Source organism: Pseudogymnoascus destructans (assembly GCF_001641265.1).
Source record: "Pseudogymnoascus destructans isolate 20631-21 unplaced genomic scaffold scaffold_19, whole genome shotgun sequence".
NCBI classification, from domain to species: domain Eukaryota; kingdom Fungi; phylum Ascomycota; class Leotiomycetes; order Thelebolales; family Thelebolaceae; genus Pseudogymnoascus; species Pseudogymnoascus destructans.
The window spans coordinates 289,551-313,752 of NW_020167538.1; the positions used below are offsets into that span (position 1 = coordinate 289,551).

General features: G+C 52.0%; 11 protein-coding genes across 11 annotated transcripts; 7 read left to right on the forward strand and 4 right to left on the reverse strand.

Moving 5' to 3' along the window:
* Positions 1-209: 209 nt before the first annotated feature.
* VC83_06693 (uncharacterized protein) lies at positions 210-1,829 on the forward strand. Its single transcript, XM_024470283.1, has 3 exons — positions 210-590; positions 647-816; positions 1,040-1,829. The coding sequence occupies exons 1-3, from the start codon at positions 467-469 to the stop codon at positions 1,766-1,768; spliced, it is 1,023 nt and encodes a 340-aa protein (XP_024321568.1). The 5' UTR covers positions 210-466; the 3' UTR covers positions 1,769-1,829.
* A 404-nt stretch (positions 1,830-2,233) lies between these two features.
* On the forward strand, positions 2,234-5,954 carry VC83_06694 (uncharacterized protein; the record flags this gene model as incomplete). The annotated part of the gene is made up of 3 exons (XM_024470284.1): positions 2,234-2,328; positions 2,385-5,409; positions 5,503-5,954. 3 exons carry the CDS (start codon positions 2,234-2,236, stop codon positions 5,797-5,799), a joined length of 3,417 nt encoding a protein of 1,138 aa, XP_024321572.1. The 3' UTR covers positions 5,800-5,954.
* On the reverse strand, positions 5,945-6,863 carry VC83_06695 (uncharacterized protein). Its single transcript, XM_024470285.1, has 2 exons — positions 6,715-6,863; positions 5,945-6,653 (listed from the first exon to the last, which is right to left on the reverse strand). The coding sequence occupies exons 1-2, from the start codon at positions 6,770-6,772 to the stop codon at positions 6,253-6,255; spliced, it is 459 nt and encodes a 152-aa protein (XP_024321573.1). The 5' UTR covers positions 6,773-6,863; the 3' UTR covers positions 5,945-6,252.
* A 167-nt stretch (positions 6,864-7,030) lies between these two features.
* Positions 7,031-9,879, reverse strand: CLP1 (cleavage polyadenylation factor subunit clp1). Its single transcript, XM_024470287.1, has 4 exons — positions 9,772-9,879; positions 9,611-9,727; positions 8,886-9,549; positions 7,031-8,832 (listed from the first exon to the last, which is right to left on the reverse strand). The coding sequence occupies exons 1-4, from the start codon at positions 9,805-9,807 to the stop codon at positions 8,279-8,281; spliced, it is 1,371 nt and encodes a 456-aa protein (XP_024321741.1). The 5' UTR covers positions 9,808-9,879; the 3' UTR covers positions 7,031-8,278.
* Positions 7,104-8,081, forward strand: VC83_06696 (uncharacterized protein; the record flags this gene model as incomplete). The annotated part of the gene is made up of 1 exon (XM_024470286.1): positions 7,104-8,081. One exon carries the CDS (start codon positions 7,104-7,106, stop codon positions 8,079-8,081), a length of 978 nt encoding a protein of 325 aa, XP_024321571.1.
* Positions 9,880-10,224: 345 nt separating the features above from the next.
* On the reverse strand, positions 10,225-12,450 carry VC83_06698 (uncharacterized protein). The gene is made up of 2 exons (XM_024470288.1): positions 11,959-12,450; positions 10,225-11,905 (listed from the first exon to the last, which is right to left on the reverse strand). The coding sequence occupies exons 1-2, from the start codon at positions 12,349-12,351 to the stop codon at positions 10,319-10,321; spliced, it is 1,980 nt and encodes a 659-aa protein (XP_024321565.1). The 5' UTR covers positions 12,352-12,450; the 3' UTR covers positions 10,225-10,318.
* A 264-nt stretch (positions 12,451-12,714) lies between these two features.
* IDI1 (isopentenyl-diphosphate delta-isomerase idi1) lies at positions 12,715-14,664 on the forward strand. Its single transcript, XM_024470289.1, has 4 exons — positions 12,715-12,953; positions 13,005-13,346; positions 13,407-14,024; positions 14,168-14,664. Exons 1-3 carry the CDS (start codon positions 12,761-12,763, stop codon positions 13,637-13,639), a joined length of 768 nt encoding a protein of 255 aa, XP_024321566.1. The 5' UTR covers positions 12,715-12,760; the 3' UTR covers positions 13,640-14,024; positions 14,168-14,664.
* VC83_06700 (uncharacterized protein) lies at positions 14,665-16,135 on the forward strand. Its single transcript, XM_024470290.1, has 3 exons — positions 14,665-15,369; positions 15,421-15,673; positions 15,740-16,135. The coding sequence occupies exons 1-3, from the start codon at positions 15,071-15,073 to the stop codon at positions 15,962-15,964; spliced, it is 777 nt and encodes a 258-aa protein (XP_024321672.1). The 5' UTR covers positions 14,665-15,070; the 3' UTR covers positions 15,965-16,135.
* On the reverse strand, positions 16,136-17,471 carry RFA2 (replication factor A protein 2). The gene is made up of 3 exons (XM_024470291.1): positions 17,335-17,471; positions 17,149-17,276; positions 16,136-17,077 (listed from the first exon to the last, which is right to left on the reverse strand). The coding sequence occupies exons 1-3, from the start codon at positions 17,336-17,338 to the stop codon at positions 16,349-16,351; spliced, it is 861 nt and encodes a 286-aa protein (XP_024321673.1). The 5' UTR covers positions 17,339-17,471; the 3' UTR covers positions 16,136-16,348.
* On the forward strand, positions 17,472-18,517 carry VC83_06702 (uncharacterized protein). Its single transcript, XM_024470292.1, has 2 exons — positions 17,472-17,756; positions 17,814-18,517. Exons 1-2 carry the CDS (start codon positions 17,622-17,624, stop codon positions 18,390-18,392), a joined length of 714 nt encoding a protein of 237 aa, XP_024321739.1. The 5' UTR covers positions 17,472-17,621; the 3' UTR covers positions 18,393-18,517.
* Positions 18,518-18,874: 357 nt separating this feature from the next.
* VC83_06703 (uncharacterized protein) lies at positions 18,875-22,059 on the forward strand. Its single transcript, XM_024470293.1, has 3 exons — positions 18,875-19,482; positions 19,542-21,774; positions 21,832-22,059. The coding sequence occupies exons 1-3, from the start codon at positions 19,002-19,004 to the stop codon at positions 21,917-21,919; spliced, it is 2,802 nt and encodes a 933-aa protein (XP_024321796.1). The 5' UTR covers positions 18,875-19,001; the 3' UTR covers positions 21,920-22,059.
* The last annotated feature ends 2,143 nt before the right edge of the window (positions 22,060-24,202 follow it).

A 24,202-nucleotide genomic window follows, 5' to 3' on the forward strand; every position in this document is an offset into this window, starting at 1 on the left:
TTGTCGTATTATAGCCTTTCAATGACCAGTTACTCAAATGGAGCCAACGAGATAAATCCCATGAGCTTATTATTGGTCCTCACGCGCCATGCCATGAAGAGACAGCCCAACCACAAACAGCCTAGCGGCAGATTATTTTCTCTTCGTCGCCCTCATAATCCCCCACTCCATCTTTCTTTCTTCCCTCTTCCTCCTCTTCACCATCCTGCAAAGATGTGAAAGAAGACCTGAACTCGCAGCCGCCTTCGTGCGCGCTCTACCTATTTATAAAATTGCTTCTCATGAGTCGTTCCAGAACGGTGCGCATACCCTCGGCTCTATATGTCAGAAGATCTCGGCCACATACCCGAGTTAGTGTGTTCGGTACAAACTTACTGTACCTTTCCCACGCCCGCTTGTCAGTCTCGCCTCGACTTGTCAGTTGTTCGAGCTGCACAGCTCAGGATAAACACAACTTGATCTCGCGATGGCTTTCAATTTCCGGACCGCGTCAGTGCTGAGGCGGCAGTTTGGCGTCGTGCAGGTGCGATGCTTCTCTGCTTCGGCGGCAAGGGACGCCCAGTATGGATTTATTGGACTTGGGCAGATGGGTACGTTTATCTGATGTTCCCGTTTGGCGGGTGCAGCGAGCTAACAACGACGATAGGATATAACATGGCCAAGAACTTGCAGAAGAAGCTGCCAACCACAGATGTGTTGTTAATTCAGGATATCAATGTGGAGGCGACGACGAGGTTCGCGGACGAGGTAGCCGCAGCTGGTGGTGGTGCGCAGGTTAAGGTCGTGGCCTCGCCAGCTGAGGCGGCGGATGGAAGTGTAAGCCCCCCCTCTCTCTCCCTTCATGTCTCCCCCCAGCTTTATGTGATGAGTTTGTTCCAATTCATGATACTAAGTTGGCATCCCCCGTCTTGGGGGTATGTTCGCGTGATTTTATTATTATACAACAAAGCCAATCCTCTGAACTTTCAAAAAGCTTGCTTCTTTGCACATCTTCATACGTTTTTCTCATGAGGGCATAAAGCTGACAAGTGGCAATTAGGAAACTGTCGTTACCGTGCTCCCAGAACCGGTTCATGTTAAGGGTGTGTTCAGCCAGGTGCTTGCGCAGCCTCCGTCGATGGGGTCGCACAAGGACAGGCTCTTCATCGACTGCTCCACAATTGACCCCGCGACGTCGAAGGAGGTTGCCAATACCGTCACTGCTACTCAGCAGGGCAACTTCGTTGATGCACCCATGTCTGGTGGCGTCGTCGGCGCCACAGCCGGGACGCTGACTTTCATGCTCGGCGCCCCTTCATCCCTCTTGCAGCGCGCAGAGCCCGTCCTCATGATGATGGGCAAGCGCGTCTTGCACTGCGGTGATCAGGGAGCTGGCTTAGTCGGGAAGTTGGCGAATAACTACCTCCTGGCTATCAACAACATTGCCACTGCTGAGGCCATGAACCTTGGTATCAAGGCCGGTCTGGACCCCAAGGTCCTCGCCAACGTTATCAATGTCAGCACTGGAAAGTGCTGGCCGAGTGAGGTTAACAACCCCGTGAAGGGTGTTGTTGAGGGTTCGCCTGCTGGACGCGATTACAGCGGCGGCTTTGGGATATCGTTGATGAAGAAGGATCTTGGACTTGCGATCCAGGCTGCCAATGAGGCTGGTGCTCAATTAGAACTTGGTGACAAGGCTAACGAGGTGTATGATCTCGCTGCTAAGGATGAGAGGTGCAAGGGGAAGGACTTCTCTGTGGTGTATAGATATCTTGGTGGAAAAGAATAAACCTCTACAATACAAGATCAGTAAAAGGCATTTTTAAATATTCGCATAAAATGAAATGAGGTCGTGTGTCTGAAATAAAGTTGGTGTTGTGCTCATGTCATGCCGCCAAAAAGTCTGAAGAGGGGCTATACATAACAACATTGATTGCAGCAACTATATTTTAAGTAAAGGCTTTCAATCACTCAGGGCTACAATCAGTAAGCCAGCTACTGACAAATGTAACTGGAGAGATAAGTTCTGTGAGTTTTAATTGCTGGTATTAATCATAAGCTATATCCAGTCCGAGTGACGAACCCTGCATTAATTTCTTAACTCCGAGCTTCGCGATAAGATATAATCAGGGACGTAATCAAGCCTGTACCTTAAGGAACAACCGGACGAAACAAAGAAAGCTCTCGACCCTCACCCGCCCATGTCCGGGTCTCTCTACCAACTCAACCTCCTCCACGCCGCCCTCCCGCAATCATGTCCTACGTAGTCCCCATCCACCGCCCCAGCAGCGTCCGCCACGCCCTCTCCCTCAACCTCCTCGACCCCGATTCCACATGCCTCGTCGTCGCGTAAGCCCCTCCCCCCCCACCAAGAGCTCACCACCCCTCTAACCTCCCCCCTCTAGCAAATCCAACCGCCTCGAAATATGGACTTCGACGCCCACCGGCCTCCAGCTTGCCCACACCCGCACCCTCCATGCGCGGATCACAATGCTCGCGGCCATCCGGCCCCCCACCTCCTGCACCGCACACCTCTTCGTCGGCACTACGCGGGCACACTACTTTACTCTTGCCTGGGACGCGGCGACGCGGCGGTTGGAGACGGTCCATGCCTTCGTCGACGCGAGCGAGAAACATATGCGCGACGCTGCCGGAGGGGAGAGGTGCGCTGTCGATCCATCCGGGCGGCAGCTGTGTTTAAGTCTATTTGAGGGCGTATTGAGTTTTGTCAAGGTTATGAAGCCGAGAAAGGTTGCGGCTGCTGGGAGCTACCTCGATGACCCGGAGCAGATACGGATTACGGAGCTGTTTGTGCGCGCGACGGTGTTTTTGCATACGGAGTCGACGAGTCCGAAGGTGGCGCTGCTGTATCAGGATGGGAGAGATAGGGTGGGGTTGGCGACATATAGGGTTACGGATGGGAGGGGTCAATATGGGGGGTTTGATCCGAGGAAGGCGAGGGAAGACGAGTTGGGGGTGGAGGTTGGGGCGAGCCATCTGATCCCGGTGCCGAAGGGGGAGGGGGTTCAGAGGAGATATGTGGTGAGGAATAATGCGAGTTTAAAGGCGCAGTTGGGAGGTGTGATTGTGGTTGGTGAGACGAGGATGCTTTATCTGGATGATGAGAGCAAGGCGACCGTGGAGCATGTGCTCGATGAGGCGAGTATCTTTGTGGCGTGGACGGCGTACGATGGGCTGAGGTATCTGTTGGGTGATGAGTATGGGTGGTTGCATCTGCTGACGCTGGTTGTCGATGCGGAAGTCGTGACGGGGATGACGATCAAGAAGTTTGTGCGGATCTCTCGGCCGTCGACTATGGTCTGTCTAGAGGATGACCTGCTGTTTATCGGGTCGCATGATGGAGACTCGCAGGTCTTGAAGTTGGACTTGGACGCCAAGGTCGCCGAGGTGGTTCAGACTCTGGATAATATCGCACCAATCGTTGATTTCACGGTGATGGATATGGGGAGCAGATCGGAAGAGGCGCGGGCAAATGAGTTCTCGTCGGGACAGGCCCGCATTGTTACTGGGAGCGGTGCGTTTCAAGAAGGGAGCTTGAGGAGTGTCCGGAGTGGAGTTGGGTTGGAAGACATTGGTCAGTTGGGAGAAATGGACAATATCAAGGGGCTATATACCCTTCAAACAAACAACTCGGAGTTTCACGATACGCTGGTGATATCGTTCTCGACAGAGACACGAGTGTTCCGATTTGATAGCGAAGGGGAAGTTGAAGAGGTGGAGGAGTTCTTGGGTCTCTCCTTCGAAGAACATACGCTTTTAGCTGCAAATGTGTCAAACGGCAGGATATTACAGATTACGCCTTCAAAAGCGTTGCTAATAGACTCGGAGTCCGGTGTAGCTGTCGCATCATGGCAGCCAGCGCCAGGAGAGATTATCACTGCGGCATCAACAAACGAGGACTACGCTCTATTATCTGCGGATGGAAAATCGCTCATCTCTCTGAATCTTGATAACGACTTGTCAGAAATTGCGCGACAGGACTTTGGGGACACTGATCAGGTTGCCTGTGTAGATGTCCCTAATACTGAAACACCAATTGGACTTGTGGGACTCTGGCAGTCTGGATCGGTGTCTATTATAGACCTGAGGACACTGCACCCCATACAAGGTGATACCCTTCGCAATGACGACACTGCCGCTGTACCGCGAAGTATGGTGCTCGCACAGATTCTCCCAAAGACTTTCGGGCCGACGCTCCTCGTTGCCATGTCTGATGGAGTAGTTCACTCATATTCTGTCACGCCCTGCACATTCGCTCTAACAAATCGAAAGTCCGTTGTTCTCGGCACCCAACAAGCCAACCTGCGTGTCCTTCCCCGTGCGGGCGGCCTTATGAACGTATTTGCGACCTGTGAGCATTCTAGTTTGATCTACAGCTCAGAAGGACGCATCATCTACTCCGCTGTCACGGCTGAAGATGCAACATTCATCTGCCCATTCAACGCTGCCGCCTACCCAGACGCAATAGTAGTTGCAACGGCTTCAGAGATCAAGATCAGCCAAATCGACACCGAGCGCCGCACTCACGTAAGAACCCTTCCCATGGGCGAGACAGTCCGCCGCGTGACCTATTCTCCCTCCGAAAAGGTCTTCGGCCTCGGCGCCATCAAGCGCGAGCTCATCGACGGCGAAGAAGTCATAGAAAGCTCCTTCCGCCTCGTCGATGAAATCGTCTTCTCCGAGCTGGGCAAGCCCTTCCAACTCGGCACCTCCCAAGGTGAGGAACTAGTAGAGGCAGTCATCCGCGCCCCCCTCCCAAATACCTACGGCACGCCCCAAGAGCGCTTCATCGTCGGCACTTCCTTCCTCGACGACAACCCCGGCCTCTCCTACCGCGGCCGCATCCTCGTTTTCGGCGTCGACTCCTCCCGCAACCCGTACAAGATTGCTGAGTACAAAGTCAAAGGCGCATGTCGCTGCCTCGGGGTTATCGACGGCAAGATCGTCGCCGCGCTCGTCAAGACCATCGTCGTCTTCGAGTACACGGAGCTCAGCGGCACCAGCGCACGCATCGAGAAGGTCGCCAGCTATCGCACTAGCACGTGCCCGGTCGATCTTGCTATTGAGGGGAACACCATCGCCGTCGCGGACCTGATGAAGTCCGTCTCGCTCGTTGAATATCGCGCCGGTACTAGCGGCGAGGCACCCACCCTCGTCGAGGTCGCGAGGCACTTCCAGAGCGTGTGGGCGACGGCTGTGGCGCATGTTGATGAGGGATGGCTGGAGGCGGACGCAGATGGGAATCTGATTGTGTTGAGGCGCAATGAGGCGGCGGTTACGTTTGAGGACCGCAAGAAGATGGAGGTTACTGGCGAGTTTCACCTTGGAGAACAGGTGAATCGCATACGCAAGATCCGAGTAGATGCGAGTGAGGGTGCTACGGTGGTGCCGAGGGCGTTTTTAGCTACTGTGAGTATATATTTCCCCCATATTTTACGGTTTATCTCCTCCTTTGTTATACGGAGATATGCGTGTTTGGTATGGTGACTAATATATCTACAGACTGAGGGCTCCCTCTTCCTCTATGGCAGCGTCGCCCCAGCCTCGCAGGATCTACTCCTTCGCCTCCAACAGCGCTTGGCCGAGAATGTCGAGACGCCCGGCAACATTCCCTTTACCACTTACCGGTCCTTCCGTAATGCAGAGCGTGAGACGGAGGAGCCTTACCGGTTCATTGACGGAGAACTGATTGAGCGGTTCCTGGACTTGGATGAGGAGAGGCAGGAAGTGGTGTGTAAGGGATTGGCTAAGGTGGAGGAAGTGAGGGATTTGGTGGAAGAACTGAGGAGGATGCATTAAGATGTCTACTATTGGCGTTTGGTAGGGATATTATACGATTGAATGAGTTATTGGAGGACAGTCGAAGGAAGGTGTGGATATAAAAACCAGGGTTCGAGATAATGTAGACTCCACCTATAAATCACACATAGAAAGATCATAAAAATCATCGGAGGGTCAACATTTGTATTTTACTAAAGCTATGATCCCTCACGAAGCACGACCTGCGAACTCGCCCAAAGCCGTGACGCACGAAGCAATCATACGATGCAGCAAAGAGTGGTATTCCAGCAAACTGCCATCGCAGTCAACCGCCAGTGCCAATACAGACCCCTCATATTCCAACAAGAAAACGATCAAGTACGCCATTCTCCCAATGCTCTGTAGACCGAACGCAACGCGGTCAACAAAGAAAATTGAAACCAATTCCCACCCACTCCTCGCCGCTTAAATCACACTCGCATCAGCACCCACCTAATCGTGCGTCTGCACCTTGTGATCTTCCGCCGCCCCCGTCACAGCCTGCGTATACGTCGGCGGTGCCGGGTGGCTTCCCTCGCCCTCGTCCGCTGCGCTTCCCTGTCCCCAAGTGCCATTCTGGTGCTGCTGCAACTGCGGCGCACCCATCGGCTTCACGGTCCCGTAGCCCTGTGGCTGGCGTTGCTGCTGTCGCGGTGCAGAGCCATCGGTCTGCACGTAGATGTAGGTGACGCGGCTGCCGGCCTCGGCGTCCTGGGGGAGTGCGTCGTAGGACTCGAGCTCGGGGTTCTTGGCGATGATGTACCAGGCGTGCAGGAGGCCGGGGAGGAAGCCGAGCATGCAGAGGAGGATGTTGATGAGGGAGTCGGCGGAGCAGAGGCCGGTCTTGACCCAGACTAAGAGGGAGGTTAGTTGTGTTTGTGGAGCGGTGGGGGGTGTGGGGAGCGAGAGGCGTACCTGGGAGAGGAGGGAAGAGGATGGCGATGAAGGCGAGGAAGAGGTCAGAGGTGCACATTTCTGAGGTTTGGCTGGGTGTCCGGCTGGTATATAATTGTCTTTGAACCCTGTGGTGTTTGACGTTAGAGATGCAGCGATGAGGATGAAGGTGGAAGAGCACGAGTATTGGGATGTTTTGCCTCGCTCGCTTCCTGCGTCATTTCTGTCGTCGTAAGCCCCGCTATACCTGAAGAAGAAGGTCATAGTGCAGATTACCCAGCTTATCGATAAGCCCATCAGCGATTGATACATTTTCGCCCACATAAAACTCCCCTCATTGCTACGATTCTTATGACTTGGTCAACTCCATCAACGTCTATATCGATATATTCCTGCAGATCAATAGCAAAATGGGCTCGACCGAACGGGACACAGTGATTGACGACAATGAGGATGATCCCATACAAGCCTCGTACGATGTCTACGTCAAACCCCAATGGGAAGACGGCCGCCAGCTCTACATTCTCCAATTCCCCAACCGCCCCTCCCGAGAAGACTACTCCTCGACAAACGCCTCGCTACCTATCGAACTCCGCCTAAAGCCCAAAGCTGGCCTCGTTGAGCTTGACGTCCCCCTCGATCCATGGACAAACTACGACCGCACCAAGGGCATACAATGGGGAGAGGCAATGCGGAAGTCCAACGCCGCGAAATCAAATACCGGCACCGCGGGAGGACAGGGTGGAAGCCACGGCCTCGCTGGCGGCTTTGGCATCGGCGGTGTGGCTCCCGGTCCAGGACGAGGGAGACAAGTCCAAGAAGACACACTAGCAGTCCAACAAGAGATCCTCGATGACTTCTCGGGTGGCATAACGCGCCAACGAGTCCTCACGAAACAGACACTGGGCGGCCAGGTCGTGCCAAAGGAGAGCGCGAGCCCGAACTACTTCATAGGCGCTTTCAGGAAGGGCCAATTGCATCTGAGCCCTGTGGATGAGATCGTGCAGATGCGCCCACAGTTCCACCACATCGACGCGACGGCTGAGCTGGACAGGTTGGCTCGCCCGAGGGCAGAGGCTGGGCCGGCAGGCGCGGGTGCAAGGGCGATTCATATGACAGTTAAGACTACAGGGGAGGGGGAAGAGGATGGACAGGATAGCATGGCGGAGCGAATCAAGAATGCACAGGAGGAGAAGTGGCAGAAGATGCGGTATATTGACGATAATAGCGATGCGGCGTGGGAGACGTTCGAGGAGCTGTTTGCGCAGGATACGGAGAACTTGCCGAAGCTGGAGTCGGGGATCGATGACGCGACGTATTTGGATACGATCAGTGCGCCGCGGGATGAGGCGAGGTTGAGTAGGGCGAAGCTGGTTGAAAATGAGTAGTGAGGGAGGCGAGATTGTGGCACAAGGGATGGGACTGTGGAGTCATAATGAGATATTAGATAGGAGTCATTATTTACCTGCATTTCTCGGCGTCCAAGATACCCATAGAAAACAAAATACATACTACACTTGAACTGTCATTCCGAGAGCATGCCACAGTGAATCGCTTTTCAAATTCTATGTCATTTCATTGTACATCATATCAAACTAACCGACGCCTCTGGCCAGCTCCCCCATACCAATGGCCTATCCCCAATCCTCCCACTCAGCGGCGCCAACACCCTTAACCGCCGCTTCTTATCATCCACCTCCGCCACATACACAAAGCCCATCACACTCGCATCCCTAATCACCTCCAGTGAATCATGCGTCCCCGCATACATAACAGCCATAACACAATGCAGCATCTGGCTGCTTGGCTCCACACGATCGAAAATAGGGCTCTCCACCTCCTCCTCCCCGCCGGGTAGGAAGCTGCTCATCATCCCGCTCTGCTCGTGCACCTTGTACACCGTGACGGCGGAGAAGTCGACAGTTTGCGTGTGCGGCGACAGTGTGCGCTTGATTGAGCCGAAGAAGTACTCGCGGATCTGGGATTGGCGGAATGCGGACATGTAGGCGTCGTCGCGATCGGCGCAGCCACCAGATTTGTCGAGCTTGATCACGGTTATAGGTGTAGGTGTAGCGTTGGAGAAGCGTCGGAGCATGTCGCTGTGCAGGCGCTCGGAGCCGAGGACGATTATCACGTTGACTATAATATGTTAGTATGCTAAGCTCCAACAGATGCTACTAAGTAGACCGTACCTGTGAACTCCGATGCAATATGTGAGATGAGATCGTAACCATTCTTCCCCTGTGAGATCACACCAGGCGTGTCGATAATGACCCCCGACTTCTTGACCTCCTCGTCATCCACCAACCGTTCCGTCACAGCGAGCGCGAGTCGCGTGCACACTGGTTTGTATAATTTCGGCTCATCCTCTGGGCTCTTGAGTCCGTAGAAGTACACCAGTGGTAATTTCACAGGCACGCTGCTCGGCCCACTCGTGGGACTGCTACCCCAGCCTTCCTCGACATCAATGACACTACTCATGGCCGTTGCCGTCAAACTGCCTGGGATTGAAAGCATCCCCTCCCCAGGATCGGCATTGACCACTATCGGCTGCTTCCCCGACCGCGTCGCATACGCCGTCAACAGCTTCACCAGACTCGTCTTCCCCGAATTATTCGGTCCAACCACCAGCACCCGCGGCTCCGGCTGGCCAGGCTGACGCAGGTTCTCCAGCGCAAAATGGACGTTGGCGTATTGCGTCATGGGCGACTCCTCCGCGGTGTACTCCTCGCACTGGCCGGTTACCTCAATACGGCAGCCATGATATGTGAAGATTGCGGCTTTGGTGCCGTTGAATGTGTAGGCGTGATTCACGGCCAGCTCGGTGCCGAAGAGCTCAGCGCTGCCGGAGAGGATCTAGAAGTGGTCAGGTGATGTGAAGTGGTGATTGGGGGAGTTGGGACGAGGAGAGGCGTACCTTGACTTCAATCGAGGTGCCGATGTCTACTTCAAATCGCCATTCTGAGTTGGCGGCGAGATCGTGTACTACAGGGGCGGCGGTAGTAGATGAGGTTGGGACTGAAGATGGGCCAGCCTGGACAATGTTAGCTGGTGTGGTATTGGGGGTGGGATGCTCACCTGGGCGGCTAGAAGCCCGAGGCCTGGCAATGACATTGGGCTTAGACACTGTCTACAGTAGTCTTCTCTAATATGTATTTCAAAGTATAGAAAACGAGTTGCCAATTGTGAAGTTGTTGCTGGCTGACACAGCCTTTCAGCCTTGTGGAGTTGGAAGCTGCCCACACGCCTAACTTGATTGGGAACAACAACACCACAACGAGCCGGTTTGTCTTAGAGCTTACGCTGAAACAATTGTAAACAATGGTCATAGTTCACTAATTATATTCTGGATAGCTTGCGTGTCATATAACTGCAGGAAATTATATTCCATTCCCAAATTGGGTTTTTAAAATGAATATATTTATCAATATATAAAATCAGTCTTGGCCGTCTGTAACCATACTGAATAATATTTAAATACCGGCACAATCATACGTACATTATTTGCACCATTCAGTATATTATTTGTAGCATGCTTCTTAAAGGGCTTCATTCTGCGGTAATCCTGTCACCGACCTATCTACATCGTGATATCTACGTCATATCTAGTATCCCATATCAACACCTAATTCTTCTGCTCCCTCTTTTTGTAGGCCAGAAATCTCGTTAGATTCAACCCTGCCTCATCAGCCCTCGACCTGAGTTCCGTCTCTTTCCTCCTGTCAACCCCCTTCGCTGCCTTGGTAACCTTCACTTTTAGCTCCTCTAAATGCTTATGGAATCCATCATTCCGGTATACTTCATCGCAGGCATATGATTTGTCCGCGTATATATCAAAGATCTCGTTCAGTGCCTCCACTGCATCTGCAGCAGGGGTCTCAGGCAACCCAGCAAGGACAGTGAGCAAGAACACTCCAATCTCGCGGTTTAATGCTAGCGGTGCTGGGTCAAGCGCAAGGCGACCAAGGACACCGACGCATTTGACACCAAGTCCTTGGAATGGATCCACGCCCTCTGTGTCGGTTGGTGCAGGGATATCCTTGGAAGCCTGGTAAAGCGCCATAAACTTCCTGTGCTCATCACCCGAAAGTTTAACGTGCCCTTGGACGCTCCGTGCCACAGCCCAAGCGAGGCTAGTGATTGAGGAAGCAAGCTCGATATCGGCTGTGTTTGAAGCAAGCACGGGGGTGACAACCTCTGACCAAATTTGCTGAGCAAGAGGCGACCAAGATTTCTTTAAGCGACCCGAAGCAGTCGAGAAGTCGACGTTGGAAATTGTCCATGCAATGTTGTTCAAGGCTGAGATGGCACCGCTCTGAACTGCCTCGTTATCAGTTTGAGCGAGCTTGAGAAGGAATGGAGAGGCGACGCGGATGAGTGCGTCGAGGGTGGGTGGGACGTCTTCAGAGCCCTCTTCCTCTTCGTCATCCGAACCATCGCCGATTACGCGATCCATATCTTCTGCTATCTCTGCTATCGTCATCTCATCTTCCTCCTTGTCCTCTTCATTAACCTCATCTTCATCTTCGTCATCTGAAGCGTCGTCATTGATATCGTCCGCCATGATTTCATCCTCCCCATCCGCTTTGTCGTCGAATCCCTCAAATTCCTTCTCATGCTTGGCACCATGCTCTAGGGCTTCCTGGAGACTCGTAGCAATGGATGCTGTGATCTCTAATGCCAACTGGAGGATTTGATCTGTGTTAAGATGATTGGAGCCGTTTGAAAGATTGTCTTCGCCTTGAACCTGGCTCATGCACTGCACGAGAGTTGGTATTAAAATAGCGTCCGATGCTCCTTCCATAGGAGTGTTGTGGTCAAACCACTCCAAGCATGTGAAGATGTTGTGGAGAACCGCGCAAGCAGGTACTGCTCTCGGACCAGCCAATTCTCGGAGCTGCATGAGGCTCATGAGCCAAGACTCGTTCCCAACAATCTGCTGTGCAAGGACCTTGTTATACTCTGTCAGAGTGGAGATACAAGTTAAGACGTCGGTAAAAAGTTCTCCTGGGACCGCAGGAACATTGAGAAGGCCGAACAAAAAGTTGAGGATGCTCGGCAGGTTGGAAATAGCCTCAACTATCTCTTCTTGGGCTTCGCCGAGAGATGTTAATAAGCCAACTACAGAACTGCTTAAGGTCCATAGAAGAGACTGCTGAGCTTTTGGGAGCTTAGCTATTGGGTTTTCTTTCGATTCAATAGTCTCAATTATCTACCTTGGCGTTAGCTTGAGTTTGAAGGGCAAGCACTGCATACAATACTGACCATTTGGATGATTGCAGTGATAGGCGTCAGAATGTCTTGCCTGTAGAGATGTATGGAAAAGTCCGCCTCCTCTTCCAGCGCCAGGTTTCTCAATATGCCCCATCCCGCACTCTTGGATTCCAAAGACGAATCTGTTATGGTTTGCTCGAGCAAGATTCCCACCACTTGTTCCCTCAGCAGAAGCTTTCGGCATTTCGTATCTTCAATTAAGTTTGCAATGGCAATCGCCGCAGCAGATCGCCTGCTCACTTCGGGGCTTTTTAAGTCATTAATGACGGGAAGAATTTGTTTCTCTCGAACGGCTGCGAGTTCTGGGTCGGTGGGCGGTTTAACTGGCTTTGCGATCGGATTCGGGTGGTTCTTGACGTTTGCCCTCTTGTTGGATTTACCCATAATGTCAATTATAAGACGTAAGGTACTTAGTATTTAATTTAAAAGGCGGTGCGGTGTGCTGGTAGTTGAGGCTGGAAGTAAGGTTTTGGAAATTTTGACTTCCGACAGCCTCGTTACAAGGGCTATTGGCATGGCACGGAGGCTAACTTACCTAGGTATTTTCCGATTGCAAGGGGTCACGGCCACTAAGTGTAAAAGAGCCTTGGCGGAACAGGGCAGTGGGAAGTCACGTTGTACTATTCTATTAATACGAAGACTGAACGCTGAACCTGCGGGGTTCGGAGGGAAGACCCTCCGCCTTGGCACCGTAGCGCACCTGATCATAATCAAAAAGAAGGGTTGTAAAAAAATATCAAAGCATTAATTTACACCACTTTTAGATATTGTATACGCTGTATCTCGACTGAAAATGGCTGCCGAGGGATCTACCACCCAGGTTGAGGCCATCACGACTGACAACATCCTTAGACTCTTCCCTGACATCGATACCTCCAGAGCCGTGTTTGAGGGGCACGATGAAGAGCAAATCCGCCTCATGGACGAGGTCTGCATCGTCCTTGATGAGAACGACAAGCCAATTGGAAACTTTAGCAAGAAAATCTGTGTGTATACGCTCTGCGCGCTAAATGTTGCTCGTACTAAACATCTTCCAGGTCACTTGATGACGAACATCGACAAGGGCCTCCTTCACCGCGCATTCTCGGTATTCCTCTTCGACTCCCAGAACAGGTTGCTCCTCCAGCAGCGCGCGACAGAGAAGATCACATTCCCAGATATGTGGACAAACACGTGCTGCTCTCACCCACTGGGTATCCCAGGGGAAGGTGGCGCTGAGCTGGCCGAGGCTGTGTCTGGCGTGAAGAATGCCGCTCGTCGCAAGCTAGACCACGAGTTAGGAATCAAGCCCGAGCAGGTTCCATTCGAGGATTTCCGTTTCCTCACCCGAATTCACTATAAGGCGCCTTGTGGTGATGGAAAGTGGGGCGAGCACGAGAGTACGTCCAGTCGTCCTATGCCGATCCTGCACGATCACAGCTAACGGTGATCTTTTTTAGTTGACTACATCCTCTTCATCAAGGCGGACGTCGACCTCAACCCAAGCCCCAACGAAGTGCGTGACGTCAAGTATGTTACTGCCGATGAGCTCAAGGCTATGTTCAAAGACTCGAGCTTGGTTTTTACACCATGGTTCAAGCTTATCTGCGAGTCGCTGCTATTCGATTGGTGGGCGCATCTCGATGCAGGGCTTGAGAAGTTTGAGAATGAGAGCGAGATCCGAAGAATGTAGAGGGGCTTTGCATATTTTAATAGATAACTGATGGTAAATCACCGCAGTTTTCGGCTCACGGTATTTCCGCAGTCGTTTTGACGTTTAACGAAGAAGAAACATATATCCAGCTGAGTACATTGAGCAATTGGTTTGTACTTTGCACATATCATGGGGTGGATCTCTTGTTACTTATGAGATGCAGCTATAGGTTCTTGTGCCTTGTGCTTTGTGAAATACCGACCAGTTTCAGTGACAATCATGCCACGACAAATTGTCTTGGACCGTTTGCTTGTCATCGTGACTATTGGCCATGGCTATGACCCTGGTGGATAACGACGTTACTCAACAGTTTATCCTGTGAGCGACGCCAAATACATCTCGGCTCTCTTATGTGTCACAGTCAGTAAGTATGATTTCGTGCTGTCATCAGACCTTCCGTTAGGAGCCGTTTTTCCAGCTGCGTCCTGGGGGTGTTAGCCATATGCGTCGCTCAAACTGTCCACTTGCTTTTCCCACATCACACAAAATAGCTGAATAGCATAATAGCGTCAGTTTGAGTGGTTAGAATGAACGCAAGTGCTCAAGGTGTGGCTACAACCCGTCCTGTATCTCACTAGAGTACAACGGCCTATACTGGATTCCGGCGTATTCCGAGTATTCAGTTTCGCTGTATTTCTTTCATTGGGATGCATATGCAAGTATGTGCTGCGATACAGCGTATCAGCCTCTGCTATAGTCAGTTTTGTAGTACATGGTGATAAATCGCCGCTTGGCCCGGCTCGCAATTATCACTGCTTCAAAAGCAATCAAACCCCACGTCAGCCTCATCGCTCTCTGTCTCATGGCCCCTCTTCTTGAGTGACCACCTCATTTGATCTCTTTGCCATGGTTTAGCTGCTTCCTTGTTGATGCATACACATACAGATAGGAATACATATAAAGCCGACGACCACACTTTTCCAACATCTATCACTATTCACCCGGCAATCAATAAAAAAAAATTGATCAGAACGTTTATCAGAGCCAAATATTTTGATAATATACATCTTTATTACAGTCTTCGTCTGAGATTAAATCGCAGAGTGTGAGCTGAAACTGGCTGGGAGTTTACACTTAGTTCAGAATACAATTTATCACCTTACCTCAAACACATCACTCTCCGCGGCGGTCCATCAAGGCCTTCATAACGCCCTACAAATAACAGACTCCAAGACTTATCAGAATCTTAAGATTGATGTCGGTTGATATACGCCAGAGCCTCAATTGCTTGCGATTTCCCTCTCGATACGAATCGATATCGAGATCGCAACTCTCTAAACCCCATACAGGAGAAGGAACTCGGGAAACAGAGAAACCCATTAGTAAATATTTAACCTGAAGGTATTCTCTCCCACCATCATTAACATGGCTCTATAGAATCGCAACATCAATTTGTCAAACCTTTTGAAAATGACGAGCAGTAAAGCTAGTTCCACGATAACTGAGCAGAAACGTAGCCCTTCGCCGGATAATGAAACAGTCCGGTTTATTGGCATATCTGAGTATCTCGGCGCCGCAGAATGTCTTGCCAAAGCATTTGTAGTCGATACTTTATGCCGCTACTTCGTTGACGCCGACGACACGAAGGAATACTCTGAGGAGAGAAAGTGGAAGCTCCATTCTGATATCCTGCGCTACATGGTCGCAGCTCATTGCCACAGAGGTTTCGTCACCACAATCGGTCCGAACTATGATGCTGTGGCTCTCTGGTACACTACCCAACTTTCGCCGGCTACTTGCACCTGACTGATGTTCCACAGGCTTCCTCCCGGAAAGGGCATAGACGATTGGTGGACCATCCTCCGCAGCGGTACGTGGCGTCTCTTCTTCTCGCTTTCTTGTGAGGGAAAAGCCCGTTTCTACTCGGAATTCCTCCCTCTCCTCCATAATACGAAGCAGAGAGTGCTGGGAGAGCGGGACGGTAAGAGCTACTACCTTGACTACATAGGCACCAAACCTTCTGCGCGCAAAAAGGGCTATGCTAGAAAGTTGATCGAGCACGGCTTGGCAATGGTACGATAACCCCCTTCTCGTAGTTGCCCAGTTTTAGTCACACTACCTGGAACTGACCTCTTATAGGCGGACGCTGAGGGCGCACCGACGTACTTGGAAAGCACTGCAGCAGTTAATGTGCCGTACTACGAGAAATTCGGCTTCCAATACATCAAAGAAGTTCACCTGCAGCGGGATGAGAAACCAGTTTCGCTGAGTATCATGGTCCGAGAGCCCAAGACTAATGCTGGAGTCTCACAGCCACCGCCGAAGCAGAAATGCAGCGTCAAGATTGTGGAGCTTGTTGTTTAGTTGGGGGACATGATGACACTGAAGTACCTTGCAAAAGGGTATAGTGTGGCCAGAATGAGTAACCAGATTGTGTAATGACTCAACATTGGCAGAAAGAAGAAAAGAAATTAGGCCTAGAATGGATGTGTGGCCTTGGATGAGACTGAGAAGTTTGTGTTTTTGGGGATTCGTATTTGATTTTGCTCGTCGAGCTCCGCTCGTTGCATTTTGCTCATACTTGGTGCAACCTAGATACACGCCGCTCATTCATAAGAAGGTAACGGTGATATTTGCACACGACACACTTAACAGTATTTCATCATCCAGAAACGTCATTAGCCATTTCCCCACCGCCCAAAACATAGCCATGAGTCTTGCCTTTCCATTGCCACATAATACTTCCATCTAATACTCCATAACCATCCACGTCTCGTCATCCATAGTTGGGTAAATAATGTTCAACCCCAGCAGCTCATCTCCAGCCTTGAACACCTCGTTCATAGGCAATCCCAGGTTCGCGCTGATATACTGCACGTTCAGGCCCTCGTTATTCTGTGGTGCCGTGCTGAGCAGGTTAAACACCTTCTTTGCAACAGCGCTCAACTGCGGCAACGGCCTGCCTCCAGGCGCCGCCGGCGCCGCACGGCCAGCTCCATCCCCTTGGTCGACAAACAACCCACCGCCAGCTCCGCCATCCGCTCCACCACCGGCCTGCAACGGCTCGGGCGGTCCGCGTGAGAAGTACAAGTGTACGTACGTCGCCTCGAGAAGGTGGGCGTTAATCTCGTTGAAGTCCGTAACGGGGCGGACGACGTGTGCTGCGACGTGCTTCTTGTTGTTGAAAGCCTTCAGGCGGCCGAGGACGCGCACGTACGTGTTTTCCTTAATGGAGGAGATGATGGGCGAGGGTCCGGCGTCAACGTCCAGCCAGACCTTGACTTCGATGAGGCCTGTGCCGTCATCGAGTTTGAAGGTCTGGTTTGTGGCTTGCACGGAGATCGCGCGTACTTGGCCGACGAAGGTGATCTGGGTCATTTCGTGGCCATCGACTTTGAATTCTGCGTCGGGGTGGGGCTGTTGGGCGTCGATTATTTGTTTGATCGTTACAGGTCGGAGAGTGTCTTTGCCGTATGTCTGAGGGATCGTTAGTAGGCACTTTTGGTAAGAGGACTTTGTTCCTGCTAAAGTTCGACGTTTGTTCGCACCTTTGATCCTCCTGGGGTATCCTGGCTTCCAGCCTGGGAGCCACCGCCCATAAACCCGCCGCCTTCTGCCCCTCCTTGAGCGCCATATGAGGTTGTGGTGTAGGAGCCGCCGTAGCCGTACGAGGTTGCTATATAGATAAATTAGTAAAATAAACCCAACAATTATACAATCTCTGTTTGCTTTACCCATCGTTGCGTTTTGGGTGTTTTGACGCGTAAAGTCTTCGATGTGTTTTGTTCCCCGTCGGGGTGGACGCGTCGAGCGTGTAAAGTGGTCTGCTAGTGTGAGTGGGGTACTGGATCAGTCATGGCAGTGGCAAGCAAGCGCATTTTGAAGGATCGCCTCAGCCTTGCGTCTACCCAATCTTATCGACGACAGCCTGACTCCACGGATGGCAACCACAATCCTAACGGTGCACTTAAACAAAACGCAATTCCACGAGGGGTCTTAATTTGGCACTGTCTTTACAGTCATGGCAGAAGAAGGCTGGGCAAAGGAGAAGTCGGCGTCGTCTGGAAAGAGTGAAACGGCGCCCAAAGTAGAGAAAATCGAAGACGATGAAGCTGCTTTCGATGCGTTAGAAGCGGAGCAGAAGGAGTTCATCAAGGTGAGTCAACCTATTTGTAGTGATTCTGCTGTGATATTTATTAACTATTCTACTCAGGACGCCGAAATCGATCGTATCCTGCGCGCCTTTCGTCTCGATGCCTACGCCGTGCTCGACCTCCAACCAGGTGTACCCGATTCCGACATCAAGAAAGTCTACAGAACAAAATCGCTGCTAATCCATCCGGATAAAACCCGGAATCCACAAGCGCCCGATGCCTTTGATCGCCTGAAGAAAGCACAGACGGAATTGACGGATGAGAAGCACAGGGAGCGCCTGGATGAGGCCATTGCCGATGCGAGAATGCTGCTTATGCGCGAGAGGGAGCTTACAATGGATTCCGAGGAAGTTAAATCCGACGAATTCGCAAAGGCATGGCGCGAAAAGTCGAAGATGGTGTTGATAGACAACGAGCATAGGAGACGGCGGCAGGTGAAGGCGCAGATGCAGGAGGAGGGCCGCGAGCAGAAAAAGGAAGAGGAGGAGCTTGAGGCACGGAAACGGAAGAGGGAACATGAGCAGGACTGGGAAAAGACGAGGGAACAGCGCATTGGGAGTTGGAGGGACTTCCAACAGGGCAAGAAGAGCTCATCGGACGGGAAGAAGAAGAAGAAGAAGATGAAGGTTCTCGGGTAATTTTGGGTTCATGTACTTCATTACGGGGCGGTTTCAACAGGAGTTGAGAGGCAGATTCGGCGCTATTCTGAGCTGGCGTATGGGATAATATGCATTTCGGGGATATGTTAGGTGACAATATCATTCATCTTTACCAGCTGGGTGGCGATATCATGTCATGTCTGGCTGTCTCCCATTACAGGCAACTATTCATAAAATAAAGACTCTCAGTAACTCAGAGACTATTACTCCGTAGAGCTGTTTAATTTCTCAAGACGTGATGTGATGTATATCCGTGTACCCCGCAATCGTATGTGCCCAGTTGCATATATGCTTTTGGTTTTGGACGGAGGCACATGTGTGGATGTGGTGGTCGTGTGTTAGTTACCCTTGTAGTTAAATCTGGCGTGATGGTCCCAAGACGCTGCTAAACTGGCATGGCATGTGCCGAGGTACATCGCGGCTCGGCGACGTCCTGGTCTCGCTGCTCACTAAACACACGTCAGAACGATAGAACGTCTTGGAACACTACGAATTTGCCCATATCTATAACACATACGCTTTAATTTCGAATTGCATCTAATACCTCAACTATACGAACCGCCGTCTCTATTGCCACCAACTCCAGTCATGGCTCCAGCGAGAGCCCAGAAGGTGCCAGTAATCCCCCTCGCAGCCGACACCGTCCTACTCCCTGGCAACGGCCTCCGGATTCCATTCGCCGCATCTCGACCCGATATACCAGCTTTGCTGTCGCAAGTCTATACACGGGCTTCGGGGAAACCGGCCTCGCAGCGCTACCATAATGCACACGTCATCTGCGTACCGATGAACTCGCCACTGCTCAGCAGCAACGGCCAGAAGCTGCTCACGGAGAATGAATTGAAGGATAAGGATGGCAAAGCGAGCAAATACAAAATTCCGGATCCAGCAAATGCGGGGAAGGATGATCTATTTACCTGGGGCACCGCAGCGAAGATCTCGGGTGTCGAGGGAAGGGGAACAGGGGAGTTTTCCTTGATTGTAGAAGGCGTGAGCAGGGTGAGGGTGCTCAGGGTTACCCAGGAACGGCCGTTTTTTGAGGCAGAAGTTCAGTATGAGACTGATGTCGGTAAGTGCACAATTATGAGGAACCTCTGTCCGTGGTGATGTAGTGCTAATTGTTTCCAGCGCCATCGCCAAAGGATACGGAAGTTCAAGCCATGTTCGGAACATTGAAAACCCTTTCAAGAGAACTATTAGCACTGCTGCGACTCACATCTCTCCTTCCGCGACTATCAGGGCAATCAAGCCTCACGCCTATGCTAGCACGACGGATAGAAACGTTTATTGCGAAGAAGGATATATCAGAAGCTGGGTCACTTGCAGACTTTGTCTCGAATCTCGTGGAGGCAACTCTTGAGGAGAAGTTACAGATTTTAGCCGCGATTGACGTTAGGACACGTCTTGAGAGGGCCATAGAGCTGCTGAACAAGCAGGTTGCGGCTATTAAGGGAAACATCAAAATTACGTCAATGACCCCGTCCACTGTACCTATGAACGGAGAAATCGATCTTCTAAACAAACAGAAGTACCTGCCACGACTGAACCGGATCGCTCCTATGCCAGGAATTCCGGGGTCAGGGCAAGGCCCGCCACAGGACGACCAAGAGCCGAACGAGGTCGACGAGCTAGAGCAGAAAATCGAGGCGGCACGTCTTACACCGGAGGCCGCAAAGGTTGCCGGCCGAGAATTGAAGAGGCTAAAGAAAATGCCACAGCAACAGGCAGAGTATAATGTCATAAGGACCTACCTCGAGAACCTGGCTGAAATCCCTTGGTCTGTGGTGACGGAGGATAAGCTAGGTGCTGACACACTGAAGCGAGCGCGGAAGCAGCTGGACGATGACCATTATGGACTCGATAAAGTGAAGAAGCGCCTGCTTGAATACCTTGCAGTTCTAAGGCTCAAGCAATCAATCAATGATGGCGTAGAAGCGCAGATCAAGACTGCTGAGGCCGAGGCCACCGAACTGGCAAAATCGACTGAGAAGCCAGATGATGCTGCCGATGCCGAGCCAAAGAAGGACGCTCCAGCTGTTGACAGCGCAAAAATTCAGATCCTGAAGAGCAAGAGGATGATCGACAAATCACCCATCCTACTTCTCGCTGGCCCGCCAGGTGTCGGCAAAACCTCGCTCGCCAAGTCAATTGCAACTGCGCTCGGAAGGAAATTCCATCGCATTTCGCTCGGTGGCGTTAGAGATGAAGCTGAGATCCGCGGACACAGGCGCACATATGTCGCATCGATGCCCGGGCTGATCGTTAGCGGCTTGAAGAAAGTGGGTGTTGCGAACCCGGTCATCCTCCTCGACGAGATCGACAAAGTCGGCACGTCCAACTTCCACGGCGATCCCAGCGCTGCCATGCTCGAGGTCCTCGACCCAGAGCAGAACCACTCCTTCACTGACCACTACGTAAACATCCCCATCGACCTTTCCAAAGTCCTCTTCATCGCCACCGCGAACGACCTCTCCACCATCCCTGCTCCCCTCCTGGACCGTATGGAGACCATCCAGCTGCCTGGCTACACCACTCTGGAGAAGCGTCACATTGCCTCTCAGCACCTCATCCCTAAACAAATCCGCACCAACGGGCTTGATCTCACCAACGTAATCTTCCCCGACGAAGTCACCAGCAAGATCATCGAGTCCTACACCCGCGAAGCCGGCGTCCGCAACCTCGAGCGCGAGCTCGGCGCCGTCTGCCGCGCAAAAGCCGTCGCATACTCCGACGCCCTCGACTCCTCGGCCCTCACATCCTACGAACCCGTCCTCACCCTCGCAGAAATCGAAGAGATCCTCGGCACCGAGAAATTCGACGAGGAACTCGCCGAGACATTCGCTCGCCCCGGAATCGTCACCGGTCTCGTCGCCTACGCCTCCGGCGGCAACGGCTCCATCCTTTTTATCGAGGTCGCCGACATGCCTGGCTCTGGCTCGGTCCAGCTCACCGGTACCCTCGGCGCCGTGCTCAAGGAGTCTGTCGAGGTCGCGCTGTCGTGGGTGAAGGCACATGCTGCGGACCTCGGGCTCGCCCAACCGGGAGAGAATATCATGAAGTCCCGTAGCATCCACGTCCACTGTCCTGGTGGTGCGGTGCCTAAGGATGGCCCCAGCGCAGGCATGGCTCATGCGGTGGCGTTGGTGAGCTTGTTCTCGGATCGCGCGGTGCCGCCGAGCGTGGCGATGACGGGAGAGCTGTCACTCAGGGGGCGTGTGCACCCTGTCGGCGGGATCAAGGAGAAGCTGATCGGCGCGCTCCGGGCGGGTGTCAAGAAAGTGATACTGCCGGAGGGGAACAGGAAGGATGCGAGGGACCTACCGGACGAGGTGAAGCAAGGACTAGAGATTGTGCATGTTAGGTAAGTTTTTTGTCGTCTTTGGACATAGGATCAGGTTGTGCTAACGTGATTGACTAGGCATATTTGGGAGACTATTCGTCTCATCTGGCCGGAGACCGAATGGCGCGGCCTTGCGGAGTTTGCGCACGTCGAGGCGAGGATCTAGATGTTTGGAAATCCCATTACCATCCTGTCGCCTTGGAGTAAGCACCACGATTTGGATTAGATCTAGCGAAGACGGGTTGGTCCATAGCGTTGATACTATATTGTAAATACACGTAGCACATATAATCTACCCTCTCCCCAATCCATCCACCATCCACGTGCCCCGCTCCCCATCCCATCTCATCACAACCCGCCCAGCCCCACCGTCGTCACACCACCACCTCCCCGCCCTCCCACCGGACAATTAGCGAGACACGGCCACCACACCGCGAGTGTCCCACGCGCGTCCTTGCCTGCGTAGTTAGTGCCCCTTTGCCTGACCTGGGGCGCGACGATGACGGCACACCCCACCGTCGATCCAGGAGAGGCGATTTGGAATCGTGGAGATTACCCCGCCTGTTCGTGCGGTTGACTGCGGTGCGGGTGGTTGCGTTTGTTGAGGGGGAGGGAAAGGTGATGGGGGGTGGGATTCCAAATCATGGTGGAAATGGGGGAGGGGTAGAATGGAGGAAGGGGTTGGATTTACTTTTGTTGAGCTGAGGAGGATTCTTTTTGGATAATGGTAGTGTTACCATTTGAAGACTGTGCGGCGATATATAGGATGAGATCCCTTTCTGCCAAAAGTCACCTAGAGAAATGGAGAATGGAGATTCAGGATGGAGGATTGAGGATTCTGCCCAACGTGCATAGCCAACCTATAAGAGCCTATAAGTTCGTTATGCAGGGAACCGTATGATCAATGTCCTGCCACATGTCAGCATTATGTATCAGCGCCCATATAATTGAAAAACCAAGCTCTATATATACAAGCGTGAACCTCCCCTCTTCCATTGTAAGGTCTTGCACACTCTCACCAGTCACTTATCACGACCTTCATCATGTTCAACTTGTTAAAGCTCAGCACAATCGCAGCTGCAATTGATCTTCTCGCCGGTACTATGGGTTGAGCAGTCACATTCTATAGCTCAAAGCCTTGCAACGACGCACCCGGCTTGGATTGGTCATACTGGATTTATGAAGGGAGTGGCCAATCACCATGCATTGACATGGGAACCGAGCCTCCTGCCGGTGTGAGATACATGCACCAGCTCCACGGTGGAACTTCCCTTGAGGGATATAATGGGGCCTTTGTCTTTGATCAGGCACACCCATTCATTATCCGTAGCGGAGATTGCCAGCTTTCAGAGCATGCACATGGCTGTTATGAGGGGTTTGGAAGGGAGGTTAAATGCCAAAACATCGGGATCAACTCATTTCACTGTAATGACGGCTAAGCATTGGCTTGATGAAGAACTCGGCCTTGATGAATGTGAGGTAAGTCTCCAAATAAACATTGTCTGGTAGACGAACACCATTGTTAGATGGCGGGGAATATGTTGGGATCGCTCATTTTATGATTTTATGTTCTAGTAGGATCTGGCGGTTGATATTAAATTAGCCCACTAGGGAGCTTAAGCTTTTGGCTTCTTGCCAGAGCCCAGATTATGGGCGGGGCCTAAATCATTTTTAGGGATATTGCTACGAAAGATGCGGAATGCGAGGCAAAAGTTGGTCAGGATGCCTTTGTAGCTGATTCGAATGCGAAGCCTCCAATATGACAATGAAGCTATGATGGCGACATGTGGTGGTCCGAGAGGGTATATAGTGTTTTTCTGGATCTCCAGTGAAGTAATTGTACGAGATACTTTGCTGGTTCAAATCGTGAGACCATGTTACAGTGCCCATTCCTCGGCCTTGTGATGGCCTTGAGCGTGGAAACATCTGGTCCTCAGAACATACGTAATATGGCACAGAACTAACTACTCTATGTTGTTACGGCTATCTCGAGTGGCATCCGTCCCAACATCTCGCGGACAGACATGTGCTCTGACACCCATCTGGCATGGGCGCTCGGCCCGCCGACAACGTCGTCGGGGTTTGCCCTATATGTGCTTGATCGCAGGAACTTGGGATGGAGATGGGAGGCCTGTGCGTGTTTGGCTGTTTGGGGCTGAGTTGGCTGAGAAATGCATGTTGGGTTTCGATGGGAGTTATGGGAAACAGGGAGTGGATGTAACAATGAACGGGACATGAACATGAACAAAAACAAAAACAAAAACAATAGCAGGAACCTCGCCGATCCACACAAAACACATCGTAGCAGTTCATCGCGCCGGGAAATAAAGAACCGTTCCCACGCATTAACCGACCCGCCTCCGAAGCACGCGCCCACCACCGTCTATGCCATAACTCACACTGGCCCAACATGAAGGCCCAACATGAAGCTTCACCACAGATGCAGCGT

Coding starts and splice junctions, on each gene's coding strand:
- VC83_06693 (XM_024470283.1), top strand. CDS start 467: ATGGCTTTCAATTTCCGGACCGCGTCAGTGCTGAGGCGGCAGTTTGGC. Junction 591..646: donor TATTGGACTTGGGCAGATGG/GTACGTTTATCT, acceptor CAACGACGATAG/GATATAACATGGCCAAGAAC. Junction 817..1,039: donor CTGAGGCGGCGGATGGAAGT/GTAAGCCCCCCC, acceptor AGTGGCAATTAG/GAAACTGTCGTTACCGTGCT.
- VC83_06695 (XM_024470285.1), bottom strand. CDS start 6,772: ATGTGCACCTCTGACCTCTTCCTCGCCTTCATCGCCATCCTCTTCCCT. Junction 6,654..6,714: donor CCTCTTCCCTCCTCTCCCAG/GTACGCCTCTCG, acceptor CCTCCCTCTTAG/TCTGGGTCAAGACCGGCCTC.
- CLP1 (XM_024470287.1), bottom strand. CDS start 9,807: ATGTCATTGCCAGGCCTCGGGCTTCTAGCCGCCCAG. Junction 9,550..9,610: donor GCACCTCGATTGAAGTCAAG/GTACGCCTCTCC, acceptor GACCACTTCTAG/ATCCTCTCCGGCAGCGCTGA. Junction 8,833..8,885: donor TATTGCATCGGAGTTCACAG/GTACGGTCTACT, acceptor AACATATTATAG/TCAACGTGATAATCGTCCTC.
- VC83_06698 (XM_024470288.1), bottom strand. CDS start 12,351: ATGGGTAAATCCAACAAGAGGGCAAACGTCAAGAACCACCCGAATCCG. Junction 11,906..11,958: donor TCACTGCAATCATCCAAATG/GTCAGTATTGTA, acceptor ACGCCAAGGTAG/ATAATTGAGACTATTGAATC.
- IDI1 (XM_024470289.1), top strand. CDS start 12,761: ATGGCTGCCGAGGGATCTACCACCCAGGTTGAGGCCATCACGACTGAC. Junction 12,954..13,004: donor AAACTTTAGCAAGAAAATCT/GTGTGTATACGC, acceptor AACATCTTCCAG/GTCACTTGATGACGAACATC. Junction 13,347..13,406: donor AAAGTGGGGCGAGCACGAGA/GTACGTCCAGTC, acceptor GATCTTTTTTAG/TTGACTACATCCTCTTCATC.
- VC83_06700 (XM_024470290.1), top strand. CDS start 15,071: ATGACGAGCAGTAAAGCTAGTTCCACGATAACTGAGCAGAAACGTAGC. Junction 15,370..15,420: donor TATGATGCTGTGGCTCTCTG/GTACACTACCCA, acceptor GATGTTCCACAG/GCTTCCTCCCGGAAAGGGCA. Junction 15,674..15,739: donor TCGAGCACGGCTTGGCAATG/GTACGATAACCC, acceptor GACCTCTTATAG/GCGGACGCTGAGGGCGCACC.
- RFA2 (XM_024470291.1), bottom strand. Junction 17,078..17,148: donor ATACCCCAGGAGGATCAAAG/GTGCGAACAAAC, acceptor ACGATCCCTCAG/ACATACGGCAAAGACACTCT.
- VC83_06702 (XM_024470292.1), top strand. CDS start 17,622: ATGGCAGAAGAAGGCTGGGCAAAGGAGAAGTCGGCGTCGTCTGGAAAG. Junction 17,757..17,813: donor AGCAGAAGGAGTTCATCAAG/GTGAGTCAACCT, acceptor TATTCTACTCAG/GACGCCGAAATCGATCGTAT.
- VC83_06703 (XM_024470293.1), top strand. CDS start 19,002: ATGGCTCCAGCGAGAGCCCAGAAGGTGCCAGTAATCCCCCTCGCAGCC. Junction 19,483..19,541: donor TCAGTATGAGACTGATGTCG/GTAAGTGCACAA, acceptor AATTGTTTCCAG/CGCCATCGCCAAAGGATACG. Junction 21,775..21,831: donor CTAGAGATTGTGCATGTTAG/GTAAGTTTTTTG, acceptor GTGATTGACTAG/GCATATTTGGGAGACTATTC.